The sequence below is a fragment of the Aedes aegypti genome, chromosome 1 (genome assembly GCF_002204515.2).
Source record: "Aedes aegypti strain LVP_AGWG chromosome 1, AaegL5.0 Primary Assembly, whole genome shotgun sequence".
Taxonomy (NCBI): Eukaryota; Metazoa; Arthropoda; class Insecta; order Diptera; family Culicidae; genus Aedes; species Aedes aegypti.
In genome coordinates, this window is record NC_035107.1 from 213,469,934 (window position 1) to 213,494,088 (window position 24,155).

Consider the following 24,155-nt stretch of genomic DNA (forward strand, 5'->3'; position numbering starts at 1 on the left):
TCAAACGATTCGAAAGCGCATCTCCTTGCTCCAATCCATCTAAGGTTACGGAGGAGGTCGAAATCTCATGCGCAACACGCACACTTGATTTCGATCCATCTAACGTTGCACGAATCAGTTCTAATCAGATTCGTCATAAATCCGTGTTCTATCATTATCTGCCATGAAACTATTACAAAAGGGCCGAAAGACAAAAGATGGAAAGGACAGAAGGTCCAAGAACAAAAATGAAGGGATAGAAGGTCAACATTTTTTTTTCAAAGGAAAAACTTCCCACTAAGCAAATCATTTTTGACCTTTTGTCCTTTCGACGTTTTGTCTTTCGACCTTTTTCCATAAGCCATCTGCCATAACTCATTTCTCTTTACTGAATCGTACGCCGCCTTGAAATCAATGAACAGATAGTGAGTCTGCAAGTTGTATTCCCAGAACTTATCAAGGATTTGTCGCAAGGTAAACATTCGCTCCGACGAAGGACTCCTCCAGCGGCCTCAATCTGTTGAACAGAACACGCAACATTATTTTGTACGCCGAATTGAGGGGCGTTATTCCTCGTCAATTGGCGCACTCTAGCCTGTGTCCCTTCTAATACCGAGGACAGATGAGGCCCTTCAGTCAGCGTCCTTTCCAGCAGCCTTACAGTTCTTCAACTCCTTGATCGCTCTTCTAACCTCATCTAGCGTCGGGGGCTCCGCAGCTTGTCCATCGTTGCTGATGGTTAATATGTTCTAAGGCGCGCTCGTGTTCTCTCCGTTACACAGATACTCAAAGTATTCTTTCCATCTGGCAGCCACCATGATTGTCTGTCAACAAGTTACCTTCACAGTCATTGCACATGACGGGATATGGCGCTGTTTTTCTCCGTTCGCCATTGACAGTCAAATCTCCGCTTATCATTTTGTTCCATGTTGTTTGGCGCCTCTCAGTAATGACATCTTTTTCATAGTGCTTTTTTCGGGTCTACCACAAAAGGCCGAATCACAAAAGGCCGAAAGCACAGAAGGCCGAAACATACAAAAGGCCGAATCACAGAAGGCCGAATCACAAAAGGTCGAATCACAAAAGGCCGAATCACAAAAAGCCGAATCACAAAAGGCCGAATCACAAAAGGCCGAATCACAGAAGGCCGAATCACAAAAGGTCGAATCACAGAAGGCCGAATCACGGAAGGCCGGAATTTTAAAATAAATTTTAGTGAAAGCCACAAACATTCAGCACATTTTTCTACAATATTATGGACATTTTTACAGTAGGGTTAGCGGGACAAGACGCACAAGTAACATTACTAGCTGAATAAGAGTGTATGGTTAGTGTTTTTTGGGTGTGTCAACTGGTCTATTCTTAGCTGACACACCCAAAATAAATTCTTTAATTGAAGCTTAAGTAGTCACGCTGTTGTATTTTGTACAACATAAGTGTAAAAACCTCGCGAAAACTGGAAGGGTATACAGTGCCTGTTCGATTTTGGCAACATGTCAAAAATTTTCATGTTGCCAAAATTGAACCGTTCCAAAATTTAATAATTGTTTTTATTAAAACTTGTATCACCGTAATAATGACCACAAATTAAATTTATTCTTCTTCTTCTTGGCATTACGTCCTCACAGGGACAAAGCCTGCTTCTCAGCTTAGTGTTCAATGAGCAATTCCACAGTTGTTAACTGAGAGCTTTCTTTGCCAAAGTTGCCATTTTCGCATTCGTATATCGTGTGGCAGGTACGATGATACTTTATGCCCGGGGAAGTCAAGGATATTTCCATTACGAAAAGATCCTGGACCGACCGGGAATCGAACCCAGACACCTTCAGCACGGCTTTGCTTTGTAGCCGTGTTGCCAAATTTCCGTGTTGCCAAATTCAAACCGAGTCAAAATCGAACGGCACTGTACGGTTAAAAGTATTCTTTTTAAACTTAGTATTCTTATGATCACTTAAACACTTGTTATACCCTATCTCAGCAATCATTCTCCTACTTGTTGCGTAAAAGACTATGTTGGCATTATACCGGGCAAACGCTTGCTGTCCGAACTCGCTGTCGCTCGTCGGACCTAAAAATGGAAAAACATCATCTGTTTGCATTATACCGGGCAAACGCCTGGATTTGCTATTTGCATGACACCGAATAGATGCTATACACAACCATCGGATATCGGAGACTTCGGCGGCCTTCTGCCGCCTCAGTTCCTCTATCTTCAATGTGGCTTCGCCGCATGTAAGTTTTGCACTGTTTACTGACATGACTGCATTTAACAAAGCACGGCCATGTGTGATTCGGCCTTTTGTGATTCGGCCTTCTGTGATTCGGCCTTCTGTGATTCGGCCTTTTGTGATTCGGCCTTCTGTGCATTCGGCCTTTTGTGGTAGGCTAGAAGGTATTCGGCCTTTTGTGATTCGGCCTTCTGTGATAATCCCCTTTTTTCTGCGGTTATTTCTTTTCTCGGCTCCTTGTACTACTCTCTATTCTGCTGGGTACCGAACCCTAACATCCGACTTCTGGTAACATTCTTCTCATCCGTCACATTCTGGCACTCCTGATCAACCATTTCTGGGTCGTCTCTGAGCAATACCTGTCACTTATTGCGCTGCTGTGCTCATCACACCGTGGAAAGACTCCCACAGATTGTTGAGGTTGTCGCCTACGTTGGTTCCCCTTATTCGCTCATCAAGCTTCTGGCGGTACTTGACTGCTAAACCTTCTGTCGATAAGCGCTGGATATTGAAACGCAACGGTCGCTGTGTTTGTGTTCGCCACGGTAGACAACCGTGCACGAATTCTACTGACAACGAGATAGTGATCAGAGCCGACCTCTGGAGATCCTCTCATCGATGATATCCGAGAATTGCCAGCCGTCTACCAAAACGTGGTCTATTTGGTTGCAGAACTCTTCATTTGAGTGCATCCGGGTGTGCTTCCGGATGTCTTTGCGTGTAAAGTAGGTGCTGCTGCAGCGAGAGTTATTAATCTTACGCCATCATTGGTGGCGGAGTGAAGGCTCTCCGTACCAATTATTGAAATTTGAGAATTTAATAATAGCTAATATCATCCTTCCTCGTGGAAGAAGTAATCGAAACATTTTTTGAAGATTTTGCCTTTTCCAAATTACAATAGGTTAAAAGATTTTAATTTTCCCAAAATGTTGACATGCAACAGCACTGCCATAGAGATAGTTTTGGTTAATATATAGAATTTTTAAAACTTTCATTAAAAAGAGACTTTTTAGGGACTTACATTGAAATAGAGACTAAGTCTCTAAAAAGACCTACTACCAGCCATGCACAGCCGAAAACTCGTGATACTTACTTGTACAGGAAGGTCATTCCATTCCGTCCGTTGCCGACGGTTGCACTGGCGTCCTTCTTGAAGACCCGCTTCTCCCGCTCCAGTATGTCGTCCAGAATCAGGATGTCCTCCATGTCGGCGTCGTCGCACTCCATCAGCGACGGGAGCTGATTTTTCACCGCGTCCGCGTAGCTGATGTCCTTGGACACTTGGACGGTGTGCTGTACGGGTTTGAAGGCCGTATCGGGCACCGGAGGCCGTGCGGAGGCGCCTGCTTCCGAAGAGGTGGTTGCTTCGTCGCCGGAAGAATTTCCGGAATCGTTCTCGTCATCCTTGTAGTTTTTATCCGCTTCCAGCACGTCCTGCAGCAGGCAAGTGATCGCATGGACAGCCCACGGCTGTTGCTGGTTCTCCCAAACGGCTATTCGCACAAGTTGCAGCAGCTGATTGGTGGTGATGATCTTGGACAACTGGACAACGGGTCTACAGGCAAGTACCAATCGTGCGATAATTTTGCAGGTGATCAAGAAAAGATCCATGTTGCAGGTAAAATCCATACTCAGGATCAACCCAATCAATCCGCGAATCACCACAATTATGTTACCGATCTTGAGCGACTTCAGACCCTTGTCAAAAGCCGTTTCATTATCATTTGTACTGCTGTCGGAGCTGGTATCTTTCGATCCGCTACCGCTACTTCCGGACTGGGAACTCCGCGAACCTCCCTCTCCACCTGGAAGTCTGACTGATTTTGCTTTGGTAATTTCGTTGAAGTAATCTCCAAACGATTGTTTGACACTGTTCTGCAGCTTTTTCAGCTGATTCTCGTGCTGCTTCAGTGCCATCTCCAGCTTGCTGGCCGGGGTTTGCAGGGGATCCGAGTTCATCATGTACATCTTCTCGGTTACGGCATTGCCATTGCCCCCGGTCAAACCGGAGCTGTAATGCTTGCTCTGCAGGAACCGTTTCTTGAACGTCCTGGTTAAGGTTCGTAGTCCACCACTTCCCATGTTTAGCCGCGCTTTAACCATGTCCGTTTCACCGGACATGAAATCCCACCGTATGTTACTTTGGTCCTTTTTGCCATCGGCCATCCCATCGTCCAGGCAAACGGAGAGGAACAGCAAGATCCACCCGAGAAGATTCAGATCCGTGTTGCACCAAATGTTGAGCCCGCTGGCACTGTTTTGCGACAAGGGGGCAAGGAGGGTCGCCAGGCTCTTTAGAATCGCGTCGATCACTATCGAACGGCAGCTTCCCATCGAGATGCTCTTGCGGCCAAGGTACGTCAGAAGGAAAAAGACCCGATCCTGCGGGAAAATGCGACTGTTTTGCGACGAGTACAGTTTAAGGAACTTATCGGCGAGGAATTCTCCCCACCACGATTGGAAGCAGCACATCCGGACCAGCATCGAGCAGGTCGCCAGCTGGATGTGGGTGTCCCCATTGATGACCAGGGTGTCGAACAGAAGGTTGCAAGTTTCCAAATCGAAGTACGGATAAATGTTGGCCACGTTCTGGACGCCGTATGTTGTGATTAGATGAAGAAGCGTTTCGATAAGGCATTCGCTTAGAACGCGCAGCTTGTCGGTGTAGATCGGTGACAGGTCAGCGGCACCAGGTTTGAGTTGCTTCGGAAGATCCGACAGGGAGGCTGGGATTTTGATCCGATCGATGACCCGTTTGATGACATTGAGTTGGTGTTGGAAGGCCATGCATTCCTCGTAGACGGCGTATACTTTGGCGTTGTCCTGGAACGCAGATGTGTTGGAGTGGCCAGGCCCGGTTTGGTCACCGTTGTTCTCTTTGATGCGGTTGAGGAATGCTTGCATGTGGGCAATATTGGAGGATTCGCTGTTGATCAGTGGTTGTAGCAAATCCATGAGCTTACTGCTAGACAGACAGTATCGGCAGTGAACGTCTTCGTACAGTGCTTTGAGAATTTTGACCTGAGCGGGCAGATTGTTTTTCTTGTTTTTCAGATACTTCATGACGGGATCGGCATATCCCTCTCGATCTAGGATGACGATATGGCCGTAGAATGATCCCATGGGAATGCGACACCGTGTTGCGGACATTCCGTACCGTCCGGTGATGGTGATTTTCAAGTAACGACATATCGGCGGAGGTTGCAGATCACTCAGAACCAGTGTCCGCGATCCAATGTCTTGGGAAACCACCAATCGCACACTGTCGGCTTCCTCCTCGAAACACCAGATATCGATGAACAGCGAAGCCAGATCCGAGCACGCAGGAATGATCAAATCAGTCAACATGATGGGCGCGCCAAAGTCTAGCGTTATGTAACGCATCGCTCCGGAGTGCATCCGTTCCACGACGATCATCTGCTTCGGGGGCGTGCTGAGCAGCTTGTGCCATGGCAGCCCATTTGCGTTTTCGTCGGCATTGCTATCTTCAAAAAATTCTTGGATTTTGTTGTTCAAGGTGATCGATGCTTGCGGCTTTTCCTCTATGATCGAGGAGGCATCAGTGACGTTACCACCGACAAAGACCATCCTTGGTTCGTTCGACGGGCCCCAGCCTCCAATTTCACTAAAGCTCTCATTTTGTGGATCGATTTCGATTTCCTCGGCCGACTTTTTCGCTTCGTTGATGAAGTCATCCTTCATCTTGTGTTTCTTCAACGCTGAATAGAAGATCTTATCCACCAGAATGTTCTTGACGTTGTTCATCATATCGTCGTCCAGATTCTCCTTCTCGTCCAACTTGATGTGGTTCTGTACCGGCTCGATGTTGTTCTGAGCTGTGTTCTCCATCAGGAAATCATCAATGATGTTGGTGGCCTGCATATTGTTGGCGTCGACGTTTTCTAGCCGTGTCGCATCCGACGTCGAACTGCACACATAGTGTAGAGGTTCTACTTCCAGCAATCCCTTGAAATGATTACCGATTCCCCTGCGCCTCAATTGCAACGGCAGGAACTTCAACTCGGACCCATCCGCGATGCACACCGATCGCAAATCGATCGATTGGTTGTTCGCACCCGTTCCGGTGGTTTTCGTTATCGAGCAAGTGTACGTTACATTCGTGTTCTTGGACGTCAACGGTTGCGAATCGAATATTTCCGACTCGAACGGTGATCCGTACAGTCCAAAGCGCGTCCGAAGCAGCGCTGTGTAGGGATTGCTCCGCTTTCGCATCTCACTGGCAACATCCTTCAGCAGCGAAATGCACTTCTCCGAAATGGGCCCGTGGGAATCGCACGTGGATGTTCCGGAAATCAACAACGTGAACCAGCGCAGCGCTCCTGCATGGTTCGAGTGGATGATCTCCGGCAGGCAAGTGATGATCGCCTGTTTCAGTGACTTTTCAAACGAGTTGCACACATCCTTGTCGATCATGTTCTGGGCTCCTCTGAAAATGAGAATTGAGAAAGATTAGTACCTAGAACTCATAGCAGGGATGGATTCATTGACACTACCCCGAATGTCACTTCCCCGAACGCCATCCCCAAACATACAACTACTCTGAAAGTCCATTACTTACTCCAAAGCCACGCTCACGAACTTGACGCACTTGTGTGCAATGCTCCGGTTGCCCCTCACCACACAATGGCGAATGATTTCCTCCAGATGGCGTTCCACAATCTGAATGCACTCCGACTGCTGTACGTTGATATCGCTGGACGCAACGTCCTTAACCTCCGTCGCGGGAACGACCTTCTTCGCAAATGGGTTCTTCGGATACCGATAGCGCACCAGCCGGATCGACACAATCCAAATCAGTATGTCGAAGATCACGCTCTGGTGCATGTGGACGGCTTCGTCTGCGCTGTAGAGCAGCTTAAGCAAATTTCGCAGCAGCAGATTGGAGTCCAGCATGGCTAGCCGTTGGGCGCGTTCGTTCTCGATTTTGTACACCTGGCGGGTCGAGCGAACGGTGATGGATATTTCGTTCAACCAATCGCAGCCTGGAAGTGATACAATGAAGGAGATTAGACAGGAACACTTTTTGATCCATTAAAAATAATTCAAAATAAGCCTTGTTAGTGGAATAGGGGTGAAAATAATTAATTTTTAGTTACATATGCATACTCAAGATTAGTTTCACTTAGTTTTGGAAGATAAATGTATCACTTGAGTAATCAATAGAGGCAAACCAAAACATGTGATTTATTACGATCGGTGCTACTCGGCTTAATCTCTGATGATGAAGCAAGCCAATTCCGGAAGAGAGTGTCCCGACGAAGGAACACCGCTCGAACCAATTTTAGCCGGAAGAATGCCAAAGTCGGTCCAGCGATTCTGGCTGGACAATAGCTTCTGGTTCATTGGCGCTCCTACGACTCTAATAGGTAATACACTATGTACTACTTGGAATGATCCCCGGTGATGGATCTGTTCTATTTCGAAAAAAAAAAACTCCCCGGCGGTGGAAGGTTTTGCGAACTGATGCTATCCTGGCAGGACCAAATCGGTCCTTCGATTCCTATGGACGGCAACTTCCAGTTTATACGTGCCCCGACGACCATTTGCCGGATATACTTCGTGAACTTCACAAGTTTCCGGCGGTGGACCTAGAACGAAAATTCTTCCGAATACGTCATCTCAATGCTGGTCGGACAGGTTTTCTGTTATTCCAGGAGGCGGATGACTTCCGATTCCCAGGTACGTTGTGGGAGGTGTGGGTCATTTGGTATATTTTTTTCAAGAACAACCATTTTTGAAAAAAGGGCAAGGATTCTGTATATGCCAAATGACCCGCTCCTTATTGACGGTGCCCGGTCTACGCGACCTATTCCCCGGCGGTGACTCTAGTCTACTCCGATCGCGGCTCTGGTCTTCAAACCATCTTCTTTGGAGAGGTGATGTAACCTGCGTTATCTTTCTGCTCATTGCATTCCATGAACTTTCCTGCACGATGTGGTCTGGCTTTATTACGCCTGCAACTCCTGGCTTCGTATATCCCTGATTCGAGGGCAGTCAAATATAACATCCCCGTTGTCTCTGCGTTATTTGAGCAGACTCGACAAAGAGGAGACTCTACGTGTTCGAATGTATGTAGATGTTCTCGGAAGTATTCATATCCTGATTTGAACTGCGTCCCTCTCCTGATGCCACTAAGCCATCGTGTTCAACCTGATAATACCTGTCTCTCCGCTAGTAGCAATCCACGTCCTCAGAGTAATGCAGATGGGGATCACCCCATTGTTAATGTATATAGCTTGCGACGATATGGGCGGTTAGCGCCCGCTACTCATGGCTATAAGCTGGAACGTTCACACCAGCTTCTCTCGGTTCTCAACACCGCAGCCCAGGGCGGTACCCCGTACGCTCACCAGAAGACCTACCATGTTAGCTGTCTGCACCGTCTTCTCGCAGGCAGTCATGGAGCTGTTGAAGTTCAACTAGTCGTCGATCATCACACCAAGGTACTTCAGAGGACGCTTTTATGAGATTCCGAGGTGACCTCGAATCTCTGAACCATTTCAAAATTGCTTGCCAGCAAACTCTTTCTCAATTTGATCTTTTTTCCGTAGAATTTTCTCGGTGCATACCCGTGTTTCTCCACCATTGATTTCGGCAACGCTCTCCAGAGCGACCCTCCGAGATAGCCTCCTTGTACCATAACGTTGTTATCAGCTGTTGCGATACGTGATATGGTTAGGGAGGCGACTCGTAACTATGGTATTCAGGTCAGCGCAGTCGGTAATGGTATAGGTGGCTGACTACTTTCATCTGCGGTGTCCGTTATAGTACTTCGAAGACCCCCATTGTTCAGGAGTATTGATAGCGGGACTTGGGTGTTTGCTGTTGCACTGCTGTTTTGCTCGCTGCCTTTAGACTCACAGTGCAATCAAATGCAGAGGGATCGTGTTAGATTCTGCTTCGATGATAGCCAAACATTATACATGACGCTGCCGATACGCTCAATCACTCTTCCAGGCTGTCAGATTGTGTGCTGAATATACTTTAGCTCAGACGAGATCGTGAGGATGGTACTCGCGAGCTTTCGCTCCGTGCTTCCGATTGAATTGTTTCTCTTGTTCATCTGTTGACTTTTTGTATGGCCGGAGTAGTTCCAAAGATGTTTGTACCGCCCTTCCGTACAGTAATTCACCAGGAGACTTTCCATCCGGAGCATTACGACAAGGATTGCATCCAGCAACGATGGAAACACATTCACGACGTAGATGAAATTGCTCGATGACTGGATCAGCTATAATTTTATTTATCCGATGGCCAACCTTCATTGACGTAACGTATGGTTCGAAGTAAGCAGTGGTCTTTTTGGGTTGCCCCTTGAAGGACATTGAACAAGAGTTTGCATAGATTCATTGATGGTGGTTGGAACGCTGTGTTCCAACTCTAGAGAGGCAATAACATGTTCTTCTGCGGGCCGAACGTGGCTATTGATTAGTCTTGACTTGATAGTACGTCCGCGTGATCGAAGCTGTCGGTGGAGACGTAACAAATTTTGAAGTCGTAGAGAAGAAGCGTAAGGGCTCTTCGCTGGAGCCTGTTGGCAGTGTAGGTGGGAAGGGATTATCACAGAAGGCCGAATCACAAAAGGCCGAATCACAGAAGGCCGAATCACAAAAGGCCGAATACCTTCTAGCCTACCACAAAAGGCCGAATGCACAGAAGGCCGAATCACAGAAGGCCGAATCACAGAAGGCCGAATCACAGAAGGCCGAATCACAAAAGGCCGAATCACAAAAGGCCGAATCACAAAAGGCCGAATCACGAAAGGCCGAATCACAAAAGGCCGAATCACAAAAGGCCGAATCACAAAAGGCCGAATCACAAAAGGCCGAATCACACAAGGCCGAATCACAAAAAGCCAAATCACAAAATAAAGCTTGGATATGAAAAGAACAAGTCCATGCTTTGTTAAATGCAGTCATGTCAGTAAACAGTGCAAAACTTACAAGCGGCGAAGCCACATTGAGGATAGAGGAACTGAGGCGGCAGAAGGCCGCCGAAGTCTCCGATATCCGATGGTTGTGTATAGCATCTATTCGGTGTCATGCAATTAGCAAATCCAGGTGTTTGCCCGGTATAATGCAAACAGAGGATGTTTTTCCATTTTTAGGTCCGACGAGCGACAGCGAGTTCGGACAGCAAGCGTTTGCCCGGTATAATGCCAACATAGTCTTTTACGCAACAAGTAGGAGAATGATTGCTGAGATAGGGTATAACAAGTGTTTAAGTGATCATAAGAATACTAAGTTTACCATATTCAAAATAGGTAAATTTAATTTGTGGGGCCTTCCTTAGCCGAGTGGTTAGAGTCCGCGGCTACAAAGCAAAGCCATGCTGAAGGTGTCTGGGTTCGATTCCCGGTCGGTCCAGGATCTTTTCGTAATGGAAATTTCCTTGACTTCCCTGGGCATAAAGTATCATCGTACCTGCCACACGATATACGAATGCGAAAATGGCAACTTTGGCAAAGAAAGCTCTGAGTTAACAACTGTGGAATTGCACATTGAAGCTGAGAAGCAGGCTTTGTCCCTGTGAGGACGTAATGCCAAGAAGAAGAAGAAGAAATTTAATTTGTGGTCATTATTACGGTAATACAAGTTTTAATAAAAACAATTATTAAATTTTGGAACGGTTCAATTTTGGCAACATGAAATTTTTTGTCATGTTGCCAAAATCGAACAGGCACTGTATACCCTTCCAGTTTTCGCGAGGTTTTTACACTTATGTTGTACAAAATACAACAGCGCGACTACTTAAGCTTCAATTATAGAATTCATTTTGGGTGTGTCAGCTAAGAATACACCAGTTGACACACCCAAAAAACACTAACCATACACTCTTATTCAGCTAGTAATGTTACTTGTGCGTCTTGTCCCGCTAACCCTACTGTAAAAATGTCCATAATATTGTAGAAAAATGTGTTGAATGTTTGTGGCTTTCACTAAAATTTATTTTAAAATTCCGGCCTTCCGTGATTCGGCCTTTTGTGATTCGGCCTTCTGTGATTCGGCCTTTTGTGCTTCGGCCTTTTGTGATTCGGCCTTTTGTGATTCGGCCTTTTGTGATTCGGCCTTCTGTGATTCGGCCTTCTGTGATTCGGCCTTTTGTATGTTTCGGCCTTCTGTGCTTTCGGCCTTATGTGATTCGGCCTTTTGTGATTCGGCCTTTTGTGGTAGACCCGGTGGGAATGCCCTTTTTCCAGGCCACAATTTGAAGTAACGGCTTGTGATCGGTTTTCAGGGTAAATTTTCTACCAAACAACATCCGGTGGAACCGAGTAATGGCAAACACTGGTGCTAGGCCTTCTTTCGCCACTTGGCAGTAATTTGTTTCAGCAGCAGTCAAGCTACGGGACACATGGTAGATGGCTTTCACAGATCCGTCGGGGAATCTATGGGCATAGCTGGCTACTTCACTTGGCGTATACTGAAGGTACTTTATTCAATGCGCACCGTGAAGCCAAATTCCTGTAAGCGAGCGAGAATTTTTGGAGATTTTGTTGATGTTCTGCTTTGGTGCGTCCTCCGACCAGAACGTCATCTAAATAATGAACAGTGAACTTCATTCCAGCGAGCATTGTGTCCATTATTTGTTGAAAGGCGACAACTATTGGGGCCGCCCAGTCGGAGAAGCTGACATTTTTCAGGATTCCCAAACTCTCGAACCGATGAAGTTCCTCCTCCACCGCGCTCTCCGTGCTGTACGCAACCGGTCGTTTGGGTCGAAACAACCAGTTTTGGAGTGTCCTTCAGCACCGACTGAACAGGAGTTTTGTTGTAAATTTTGTAGTAAAAACGTTGGGAAACTGAGCACGAAGATCGGCAACTTCTTGGGTCTCCTCAACGGTCACTTGGTTGCAGAACGATGTGATTGATTGGTTCTACAATTCAAACATATCCATGAGAATAATCCTCAAAATGTCAAGCTGAACTTTAGGAGCGGCAACGTAACACTTACCCTGTTTCGTGACTTTGTTTAGGGCAGGGAGTGAAATTATCGGTCACGGCGACAATCATAAGCCTATCGCTCAAGTCGATTTTCCGAAGGAAAGAGACGTGCGATAATATCCTACACTCAGGCAAATGGACTATCGATAAACATAGGAACCCCTTATGAAAATTCGCACAAGGAATCGGGTTGAAATTCATAAATTTGCCTTATGAAACCGAAATTTGAAAACAAAAATAGTTTTCGCGGCAACCTGGAATCGTACCAAGAACATTGCGATCGATAGGCCCGAGCGTACACCACGCGCCTATCGACCCCTTGATGTGGAATGATGCCAAAACCAGAGTTTATGAATGGAGAGTTGCGCGAAGAGTGAAACCAAATCTACCTATCGAACTGTCAAACCGTCTACCTATCGAGCAGACCAGCAAAATAGATAGGGACTATTTTCGAAGACGAAGAAGAACAACCATTCAAAGAAGTCTCTTCGCGCAACTCTCCATCCATAGACTCTGGCTAAAACGATACATAAAAAGTGTTCGCATTGCAATAATCGTTCCACCTTTCATAAGGCAAAATTTACGAAATTCTCACAAGATCTGCATCAGCAGTGAATTCATATTAGCACCAGCAACGAGAAGTTGGCTTCCTTCTTTTCTACTCTTGTTTCGTCCTTTTGAGTGACATTCGCTTCCGCATGTAGCTCTTATATACCAAATTTCTATCTCCCTTTGTTCGGCTGGCGTGGTCGAGTGGTTATGGTGCACGCGCGTTTTTTTAAACTTTTTTGCTCATGGATATGGGTTCGAACCCCGTCGGCGGCAAACATTTTTACTATTTCGCTTGTGATAATTATCGCGATAAGTTTGAAGCCGATAAAGTTGGATCAGTGCATATGATCGGATCGATCTTGGCTTTTCGTCAGTACAATGATCAACAATTATAGCAGTTCACGAAATCAGTTTCTCGCAGATGAAGGCGGCAACTAATTGTCGAGTTGCTTGAAAAATACCTATTTTCGTCTCATTTCCGCGATAATTTCATTCACTGGTTTAGGGTGATGCCACACTGCAACTCCAAAACAAGATCAAGAGAGTCTCCGGACGCTGTTCTAGCTTGCAGTTTTCGTTTGCGGTCGACCAAGCTTGATCAACGACCGGTGCGAAATGATCGACACATCGGATCCCGTGACCAGTTGCAGCCAGATGTTTCGGACTGTCACTGATTTCGTCGACTGCTTCCGTTACTTTTTCTTGTTCTTCGTACTTGTTTTTTTTTTCGAACTAGGTGCACTGGATGAGTATTTCAATGAGAAACAAGAGCAGTACCCTTCTTGGTAGCCCTGTTTCCCGCAGTTACGACACTTGTGAACCGACAATCCTTGCTGAAATGCATCCCGCCACAGGACCAGCAGGGTGTTTGAGGTTGATCTCGAGAAGGGATGTCGCTGTTAGACCGGTATGGCTTGTTTCGCTTATTGTGGGCTACAAAATTCACTGTTGACGAATTCTCCACAAGCACGGTGTCCTGTTCGAGGTTCCAGGCTGTTGCACTGTTCAACCATCTCACTCTCCAAAGATCCTTTGCTTTATTCAGTTTGTTGATAAGCCGCATTCGGATCTCCGCATATTGCTTCGATTTGAGTCCATAACAAAATGCCAAACACTTGAAATCACCTTGCATGAATAGGCGAGATAATCTTCACTGTCTGCTTTGGTTGTTTGTAGACAGTTGTAGCGCCGCCGAAAGATGGAAATGGTTGCACCGAAAAGCGCCTTCAGCTTCTCTACGGTCTTGGCGAAAGTGAAGTCCCGAATAGTTTTCGGCAACTGTTATAACGCTCGTGATTCTGTGGGCTGAGCTTACGTAGGAGTAAACGCACTTACTTTCGTGGCGTCATGCAACTTGGACGCGTTTCGATTAAAAACATCACTATAGGAAGAGAACCATGCGACGAATGTGTTAATTCCACCTTATAACTTCTCATGAAATCCGTCACTAGCTGATGGCTGTCAGCGGAAGAGTCTTGCTAATTTGTTGCGGTTGTGTCTTTTACTGGGATAGGGTTGTCCTCCCAACATCAGCATTTAGCAAGGATCCGTGTTAAACGAATTCTTCAACCACATCGATCGTATCTCTATCGTCTATCGTTACACTACTTCCTTCCTAGACGAACCATGGTATGCTCGAAACTATTAAATTGTACTTTGTGTTAGAATGATGCGTTCACAATATCCAGATGATCAGCAAAACATACAAATTGACTAGATCTGGTAAAAACTCGGCTCTCCGCATGAAACACAATGTTAAGCAGCACGCACGAAAGTCCATCACCCTGTCTTAATCCCCAACGGCATTCTAACGAACTGTAGTGTTCGCCCAAAATCTTCACACACAACTGCACAACGTCCATCGTCGCTCTAATCAGTCTTGTGGGCTTCCCGGGAAAGCTGTTCTCGCGCATGATCCTTCATAGCGCTATGCGGCAGATTCTGTATCTTTGGAGGATTCGCTGCATTGTAAAGAACTCATCGTAATAGGCTGATTTTCATCAAGCCAATCTGTCATGAAACGGCCTACTTTCCTGCTCGACATTATCGTAATAGTGTGCTATATAACAATGAAGTACTTGAACAGATTAGTAAGTTACTCCAAATTAAGCAAACCTTTTCAACACCATATCACCCTCAATCTATTGGTTCATTGGAGAGAAATCACAGATGCCTTAATGAGTATCTGCGATCGTTCACCAATGAGCATCAGTCTGATTGGGATGATTGGATCAAATATTATGAATTCTCATACAACACAACCCCGCACACAGATCATAATTTTACCCCATTTGAGTTGATATTTGGCAGAAAGGCTTCTCTCCCGCAAGACGTATTAGAAAATAGTAATGAACCCATTTATAACTTTGAATCATTCAGTAATGAATTAAAGTTTAAACTTGAAAAGTCACATGAAATAGTAAAACAAAAATTATTGGAGCATAAATACCGAAGAAAAAAAGAGTTTGATAATAACATAAATCCCATTAAAGTTGCAATTAACGACATGATTTTCTTAAAAAATGAAAATAGAAGAAAACTAGATTCCTTTTATCTTGGACCTTATAAAATAATAAAAATCAGTGAACCAAATTGCGAAATAGAACACATAATTTCAGAAAAAATCAGTAAATGTACACAAAAATAGAATAATTAAGGCGTAAATAACTTTAACTAGAGTCCCACCGAGCCTAACCTCTCACAAAAAAAATATATGAAACTTAAAAAAATAAAATAACGAGGTAGGTGAAAGTTCCAAGCTATATGCTGAGGAGTGCAAAATTCGGTTAGGGTAGAAATAAAGTTACCGTTAAGTCACCAGTCACCGTGCGGCCTCCATTCACCGTGCACATATACAAATTCCTACAAAATATTCATACAATTTTCACAAATTATTTTTTTGTCAGCAAAATAAGATAAAACTGATGAAATGAAGTAGTTTTTGTCACAAAGCATTTTGAAAAACCTAGTTTATGTAGTAAAAATCATGTGAACTCTGTTTGATAATAAGATTTTTCAACACTCTTAGTAGAAACACCAAAAATTCACATTTTTTATTTTAACGATAGAGTATGATTTTTTTTTCAAAATTTCAACAAGTTTTCATTGTGGATACTATTAGTAAGATGTTTTTCATCGTATGAGCAATGAGAGTTTATGCAAATTAGAATTTTATATTGTGTTTCAGTCGAAACCCAAATGCACGGTGAATGGATCCCTCTCAGTATGTATGGTTCCTATTACCGTGCATTAGTGTAAAAGGCATGAAATTATTCGGTAATATTAGATTTATTGTTATATCGTCATTAAACTACTTCATATTTAGTTTTTGAGTGAATATGGAATGATTTGGACAATACAGTCAAACCTCCTTTAACGATTTTAATGAAAAAATAATTATTTAGTCAATTTTAAAACTTTTTATGGATTTTATTGTAAATGAAGATTTGAACAGTCTTAAAAATGAGTTTGCTCACTATGAGCAACATAGTTGCTCCATCAACAACGTTTTTTCAAGAAACAAAATTAAATCATGGCGAAATCTATACGCACGGTGAATGGTGCACTAGTGTGCACGGTAAATGGTGACATAGAACGGTACTAGGCGACCTTAACATGAGATTTTAAAACATAATTTTTGAGTAATTTTTAGTTATGCATCACTAGTTTTAGATTTTTCTCTCAATTATTATATAATTGTACGCTACGTAGTGGTATTCTAATACGCTTCAAATTATTTGGAAAAGTTATATAATTTTTTGAAGTGCAAATTTTTCTTAAATGCACGGTGAATGGTAGCTTGACGGTATTTAGTTAAGGCAAAGTGTTAGAAACTTAAGGAAAACCAACATATTGTAAAACTCAAACAAAGACATCTGGGAAGGCAAAACGCAAGAATGATTTCATTACACTTTCTCTTTCATTACATCATTCTCTAAAAGGGGGGAGGTGTGCTATACACGCATCGACCCAAAACATCCTTCCAGCATCTATCAGCCAAGCAATAAATACAACACAGAATGTTTTGTCACAAATTGACTAGGTCAGGTCAGCATGGGTGCGATGGCCAACATGCGTAAGCAATTTGCATCAAGGCACTCGAGTGCGTTACATGTTATGCTGACTGCATATTTACTCGTTGGTTGTCGTCCGTTTGGACGATGCGCTAGGCTCATATTTCAACCCAAATTGTTATTGCCAAATATTGTCACCGCCGACCCAGGCATCTTTGCCATTAGCATAAGATTGTATGATTGTATTATTTGTGTTAATGTATTACAGAAAGCCACTAAATAAAAGGAGCTGATGTTCCAATGAAAGAACAGTCTTGTTCTGACTCTGAATCTATGCGTTTCAATGCACCTCTGGTGTATACCGAAACATCCCTCTAGCAACCCGGTAATCAGGTACTGCTAACTATTTAGGAATAGACTAAGATCAGTAACATATCGATGTGCAATACATAGTCCACGGACGGGCTATGAAAATAGCCAAATAGGGTAGATGTACCAATAGTGGAGGTACTAAGCACGATGGAACTTCATTTAACCGCCTAAATTCAAGAAGCGCAATTAATGTACATGTTAATGTTGTAATGGGAAGTAACGAACATTGACTTAATGAGAAAAATGATTTCATCGCAGTAATCCACGGCATGTCAGTGAAAAATAATACCTCCACTATTGGCACACTGTTCCTTTAGTTGCGGTATATTTTTAATTTGTGTTCCTATAGTTGTGGTATTCGTTGTTTTCTTATGGGATCCTCCACTATAGAAACACTTAACCGCAACTATTGGTACAAGCAAGAAAAGTTTTAGCAATTTTAGTGATATTTCATCAGTTTTAAAGCAATTTGAACGCTCTTTTCAACTGTTCCGTGTATCAACAAGCCAATACGTCGATTGGCAGTGACGGTTCTGTGTCTAATGTAATACAATTAGTGAAAACGGCACTACCGCAACTATAGGAACACCCACAACTAAGGGAACACTTACCCTAATTTGAGTTGCGTAATGTATGATAACAACAGTTTTCAGAAATAGCAAATCAATGGTAAACGTATCGCGATATGCTTTTTGGTTTCTACGAAATAGCAAGAAATAATGTACGCAACTTGTTGCAGAATTTGAACTTTGCAGCACTTGATCTAATTATACAACTCGGCAAGCCTAGTTGAATAAAGGTACAATTCTTGCTGTGAAAATCACCATTCTGCAACTTGTTGCGTAAACTACTATTTCCGTCTACGAAGCCGGCTTGATAACTTCTTACGAATTCATTCGCTATTGCTGGCAGACGACGGAACATGATCTGCGAAACAACTTTGTAGGTGTCATTTTGAATAGTGATATGTAGCTAGATAGTTTTCACATTCCAGCTTATCTATAGTTTTTTTTTGTGAACAGAGCATATAACCGCTTGCTTCCACTGCTCTTATAAAGTTTCTTCTACTTCTTGACATTACGTCCACACTGGGACAAAGCCTGCCTTTATCTGACATTAGTGTTCTTATGAGCACTTCCACATATGCCAGGTAACATTGGTAGCTGAATAACGGTTTATACAGGTGAAAAAAGGCTGAATAAATCGCATTTTAGCCGCAAAAGCTGTTATTCAGTTGTCATTGTTACTTGGGATGTTAACTGAGAGCTTTCTTTGCCAAAGTTGCCATTTTCGCATTCGTATATCATGTGGCTGGTACGATATTACTCTATGCCCAGGGAAGTCAAGGAAATTTCCATTATCCGAAAAGATCCTGGACCGACCGGGAATCGAACCCAGACACCTTCAGCATGGCGTTGCTTTGTACCCTAACTTTTCTGTCTGTCAGATTTATACTATCAGCGCATGTAGACAAGCGATCAACTTGTCCGGGCTCATCTTGATGAGTTCCGCTCCGATACCATCATTTTCAGCTGCTTTGTTGTTCCTGAGCTGTTGAAGGGTATCCCTAACTTCTCTCAAAGTGGGAGCTGGTTAGTACTATTGTCCAACATTTCGAAGTATACCTACACGCAGAGAACTGGACTATCGAAATTCATGCATTTTGCCTTATGAAAGATGGAACGATTATCGCAATACGAACGCTTTATGTATCGTTTTAGCATCACTCCACACCCAGGCGTCGATAGGCGCGGGGTGTACGCACGAGCCTATCGATCGCAAGGTCTTTGGTTCAATTCCAGGTTGCCGCGAAAACTATTTTTGTTTTCAAATTTCGGTTTCATAAGGCAAATTTATGAATTTCAACCCGATTCCTTGTGGCGAATTTCCATAAGGAGTTCCTATGTTTATCGATAGTCCATTTGGCTGAGTGTACGTGTTTGTGCCTTCAGCGCTATTCAGATGTTCGCTGTAGTGTTACTTTTACCTTTCAATGACCTCAGGTCATTTCGCTAAAATGCTCTCATCTTCATCCTTACACATTGCGTCCTCCAGGCACCACCTTTTATAGCCTGTTTATTTTTTTTTTAACTTTTCTTCGTTGAAAAATGGTACTTTGTTCCAATAATTGTCACCAATACTCTTCTTCACCATTAGAAAACTAAGTACAAAGTTAAGTGCAAAACAATTCATCAAGTGCCTAATGATAAAAATGTGCTATTTATAACAATACGATAGTTTATGTAAGGTTAACCAACATAACAAAGCGATGAACGAAACTGAGAAGCGCCCTTAAAGCAATCGGTTAGTAAAAATCAAGTTTGAGAAAACATTATGTCAGCTTAAAGGAACCACATGAAAGGAAACAAGGATAGTCCACACCTGGGGGGCTTGAACCGAGTGCAAATTTCTGTTCAGTTACCTATGTAAAAGTCATTTTTGCGCGTCTTGTTATTGCTGAGACCGGTGGCGGAGTCGGGAAAGAAACTGACGCCGTCCTTGCCCGTTGATCCGCCGGCCCCGGCCATCGCGTGGTTGTTGGTCGAGGCAGTATTGTGATTTGGTTGCAAAACATTTGCGAATGATGTTAGCAGGATACTGGTTATGCCCTTCTTACGCACTGGAACTAGCGATGTGTGTGTTTGTGGGATGCGGCCGTCAACCGATAGTGCGCGTCACCGAAGAGAGAGAGGATACGATGTATAAAAAGAAGAGAAGACACAAAAGGAAGTAGGCCCGAGGCGGGCCGATTAGCTTCTTCGGTGGTTCGGTTTTTGGGATGATCGGGATCGGGGCAGATGAGGAGGAATGATTATTCGATTCGGGATGAGGAGACCAGTGCGATAAAAAGGAACATTCTATGCTTAAGCGTGACAACCGCGAATGGTGAACACACATAGCCAGGGAGATGCAGTTTTGGGCGAATTAGGGAAGATGTGTGAGAGAAATGCGATTTGCAAGCACCGACTCCGTTATAGGGGATGATGTGAACAATTGTCGGTAGAAAATCAATTTAGCTTACCCCTCGTTTTCGCTTGTCCATCCTTCGACAGGTCAGTCATCGTTTTGATGTGGAGCAAATAATTTCGACCCTTGGATTTGAGCAACTTTGGACTGGTAAGTGTCACAGAACCGGCCTGCTCACTGAGATCCATACAAGCTGCCAGCTCGATCGGACCAACCAGAATCTCCGCATTCCTCGCCTGGAGGTACTCTTCGCTCAGGACAGGATTTTCGATGAAATCTGAAAAACATAACGTCTCAGTCAGAAAAAGAAACTTATCAAAATTGTGGTACTCACTTTTTCCATCGCTGGATCCGATATTGAAGTTGATTGATTCATCCACGCGATTGATGGACTGGGTTTTGCGTCGGGAGCAAAGTCCGATGGACTTTTGCTTCAGAAGCGTGACTTGAATGGCCGGTGGGTTCGTGCAGGGTTGATAAAGGGAAAACTTGAAATCGATATGCCCCAACGAAGTACACTTTGGCAAGTTCAGCTCGATGAGATGTTCGTCCCAGGTGGTGCTGTGCAAAAGGAAATTGATTGTTAGTTTGGCAAACACGCTTGCAGCGCCTAGCTAATATGCGGAGTGGCCACCGAATTCCTGTTTTTTGAAATTCCCACTTTCTTCCCGGTATAATTATGGATTGTTGTCTCGGTGCTTAACATTTTCGGGACAAAGCAGCAGAATTGTGCAGGATGTAATATTTCTACCGGTTTTACATATACTTTCTCCATAGCCAAATAGCTACGTTAACACTTCATGAATAACACATTTGGAAACCTTATATCAATCTAGAATTTTGACATGATCAGATTTGGCTATATATACTTCCAAGACTGGTAGCGACTATAGGAAACTTAAAGACTTAATGTTAGAATAAAACGAAAAGAAACCAAAAAGAAATCAGAGGATAGAGAGTATTCATAAAAAATTCTCACAGCATGCGATCAAACTTTCCGCTGTCGTATATTGAGTTCCTCCTAACATTAACTGCTCATATTGCTGTGTGTATTTTTTTCATGATTTTCTCCAAGAATTTTATTCTTGAAGGCAGTGGCGACTCGTAACCTCACTTTCTACCTGTTCTACAACCCTAAAAATGACTATTTCGGCAAATTTAGATTATAAATCAAACAGGTAATTATTGAAATCGTCCTTTCTAACAAATCACTATACTCATTACATGCAAATCTGTTGCTGAAATTCAAGAATTTCTATTCGTGGAACTGGTAGATTTGAGGTTAGGGAATCGCCACTGCTTGAAGGTATTCCTAAGGTATCAAAGATTACTCAGATATCACTAAGAAGATTAGTTCAGGAGTTCATTTAGTGTTGTTTTTAGTGTCTTCCAAGGAATTCCAAAAACCAGTCAGTGGCATCTGATAACCTCACTTTTCACCTGGTTAACGACTGCAAAAAACATTTTCAGCATATCTAGAACACAACACATTCTATAAATGATTTGAATCGTCATTCATACTACTACTTGATAGAGGCACATTTACACCAGACATCAATCATTTTTATTCGTTGACCAGGTAGATTTGAGGTTAGGGAATTGCCTACAACTATTCTTACGGAATTTTCTCAAAGTTCTGAAGTCCTCCAGGAATTCATCCAGTGATCCTTGTATTGATTTTACCAGGATTACATCCAACATTTCCGTTTAAGAACCAGGAATAACTACAGAGATTCATTTCAAGATTTATTTTTTTAATCCCTTGAAAAATTTATGCAGGAATAGTCAAGGTTTATTTATTTGGTTCTACATCAATTAACTTAATAAAACCTCGCCAACTCATTCGGTTCATGGCCGCTTCTCTCTATCCTCGACTGCGACCCACGCTCTCCAGGTCCTGGTGCACTTGGTCAATCAACCTAGCTCGACGCCACACACCGTTCTCCTGCACACCGAAGATCGTTATAAGCACCCGGCGTTCGAAAACTCCAAGAACTTGCTAGTCATCCTCGAACATCGTCCACGTTTCATGCCCGTAGAGGACTACCGGTCTTATGAGCATTTTGTACATCGTGCATTTGCTGCGGGAGAGCGTCTTTTTTGACCGCAGTTTCTTCTGGAGCCTATAATAGGCATGACTTCCACACGCATTTCAATGCTACGCATTTCTACTATCGTGTTGTCAGCCGTCAACAAGGATCCGATGTTGACGAACTTGTCCACCATCTCGAAGGTATTCCCGTCTATCGTGACACTGCTTCCTAGGCGGGCCTTGTCGTTCTCAGTTCCTCACACCATCCTGTACTTTGTTTTTGAAGCATTCACAATCATCCCGACTCCTGTTGCGTCTCGATTCAGGTGGGTGAACAAATCTGCCACCATTTCAATTTGTTTACCAATGAAAATCGTGCCTCGACTGTTAAGTTCGGCTCTCCGCAGGACAACTTCACGCGCAATATTGAACAGCTGGTACGAAAGTCCATCGCCCTGCCACTCCTCCGATAGTTGTTTCGTTTCCCAGATTCTGACTTTCAGCTTATGCAGGTAAGCGGGCAACCTCTCCGGGCCCATCTTGATGAGTTCGACTCCGATACCATCCTTGCCAGCGGCCTAGTTGTTCTTGAGCTGTTAAATGACATCCTTAACTTCACCCAACGTGGGAGTTGGTTGGTTTCTACTGTCTGCTGTGCTGACGTAGCCATCACCTTCACTGTTCTGACCTTCTGTGCCTGTGTTCTCTGCGCTATTCAGATGTTCATCGTAGTGCTGGTTTTGATCTCCTCGCGTCCGTCCAACAAGATGCTCCCATCCTTATCCCGGCACATTTCAGCTCGCGGCACGAAGCCTTTGCGGGATGCGTTGAGCTTCTGATAGAACTTTCGCGTTTTTTGAGAACGGTACAGCTGCTCCATCTCCTCCAGGCGGCGCTATTTGTCCCGGAATAGGCGGTTTTTGCTGTTTCCGCTTCAGTCTGTATCGTTAAACATTTTTTCAACGTTTTGCCGCGTAGCATGCAGCATTCTTCTTCTCTTCCAAAACATGCTGGCACTCCTTGTCGAACCAATCGTTTCATGAACTTCGTTCCACGTATCCGACAATGCTTTCGACAGCATCGTTAATGGCTGCTTTGACTGTCTTCCAACAGTCCTCAAGAGGGGCCCTATCAAGATGCTGCGCGTACGCGCATTGATGAAATCGGGTTTTTCATTTGTGCTAGATTGTACCGAGGCGGGCGTCGGTAACGTACATCGTTGATGACGGATAGTTTTGTGCGCAGTTTCACCATTACCAGGTAGTGGTCGGAATCAATGTTAGATGGAGAAGTGCCGTCCATTGATCAAAACGTCACGATCCTGTCTGCTGAGGTGATCTCCAGGTGTACCGATATGGGAGACTGTGCTGGAAATATGTGCTACGAATGGCCATATTGTTCGAGGCGGCGAAATTTATCAATCGTAGACCGTTCTCGTGTGTCAGTCGGTGGGCGCTGAACTCATCCTGGCCAACCTGAGGGCTCAAAACCTCATGATTGTTTTTTTGTTTATTAGTGACACTTTACATCAGAAGGGTGCATTCGTGTCAGAAAGACAACTTTAACTTTACTCTTTGACTTTTTACAATTTATTGCGATCACAGTTTTGCATACAAACTTGTATCGTGTAGGTAAATATGTTGTTTTGTTATTTTCATTACTGTTATCCAATACTGCTGTCAGGCTAAACGATTCGATGGCGTTTCTTTGTCTTTCCTGTTCGTGCAAAATAAGGTGTCGCACATCAGTTACGGTTCCGCAACACTCGCAGATGGGCGGGAACTCCTTCTTCAGTAAAAAAAAAGTATGAGTTAGTGGCGTGTGATCGATTCTTAGCCTCGTTAGCACTCGTTGGTCGGCCGCACTGCCGCACTTCTGCGTATCGTGTTTAAACTCTCTCAACATCGTGTCTCTCATTGCGTACTATTGAGTATCCTACCAGCGCCGTATAGTATCGTCGCTCGCAGAGCATTTTCGGCGGGGATAGGAGTAACGACGGTCGGTTGCTGTAATGTCCGGGAATCCAACAGAAACGAGCATTGTTGTT

General features: G+C 44.0%; 1 protein-coding gene across 5 annotated transcripts in view; it reads right to left on the minus strand.

Annotated features, from left to right (window-relative positions):
• The window catches only part of LOC5576283 (baculoviral IAP repeat-containing protein 6), a 104,157-nt gene that overhangs the window by 19,945 nt on the left and 60,057 nt on the right, over positions 1-24,155 (minus strand). For 4 of the 5 annotated variants that reach the window (XM_021857498.1, XM_021857495.1, XM_021857496.1 and 1 more), the window contains exons 5-9: positions 20,411-20,637; positions 20,132-20,353; positions 19,532-19,735; positions 6,787-7,210; positions 3,301-6,654 (exon numbers count right to left, since the gene is read on the minus strand). In XM_021857498.1, the coding sequence (XP_021713190.1) occupies positions 3,301-6,654; positions 6,787-7,210; positions 19,532-19,735; positions 20,132-20,353; positions 20,411-20,637 (4,431 nt within the window). The remainder of the gene's footprint in view (positions 1-3,300; positions 6,655-6,786; positions 7,211-19,531; positions 19,736-20,131; positions 20,354-20,410; positions 20,638-24,155) is intronic. The other variant, XM_021857500.1, reaches the window with a different exon arrangement.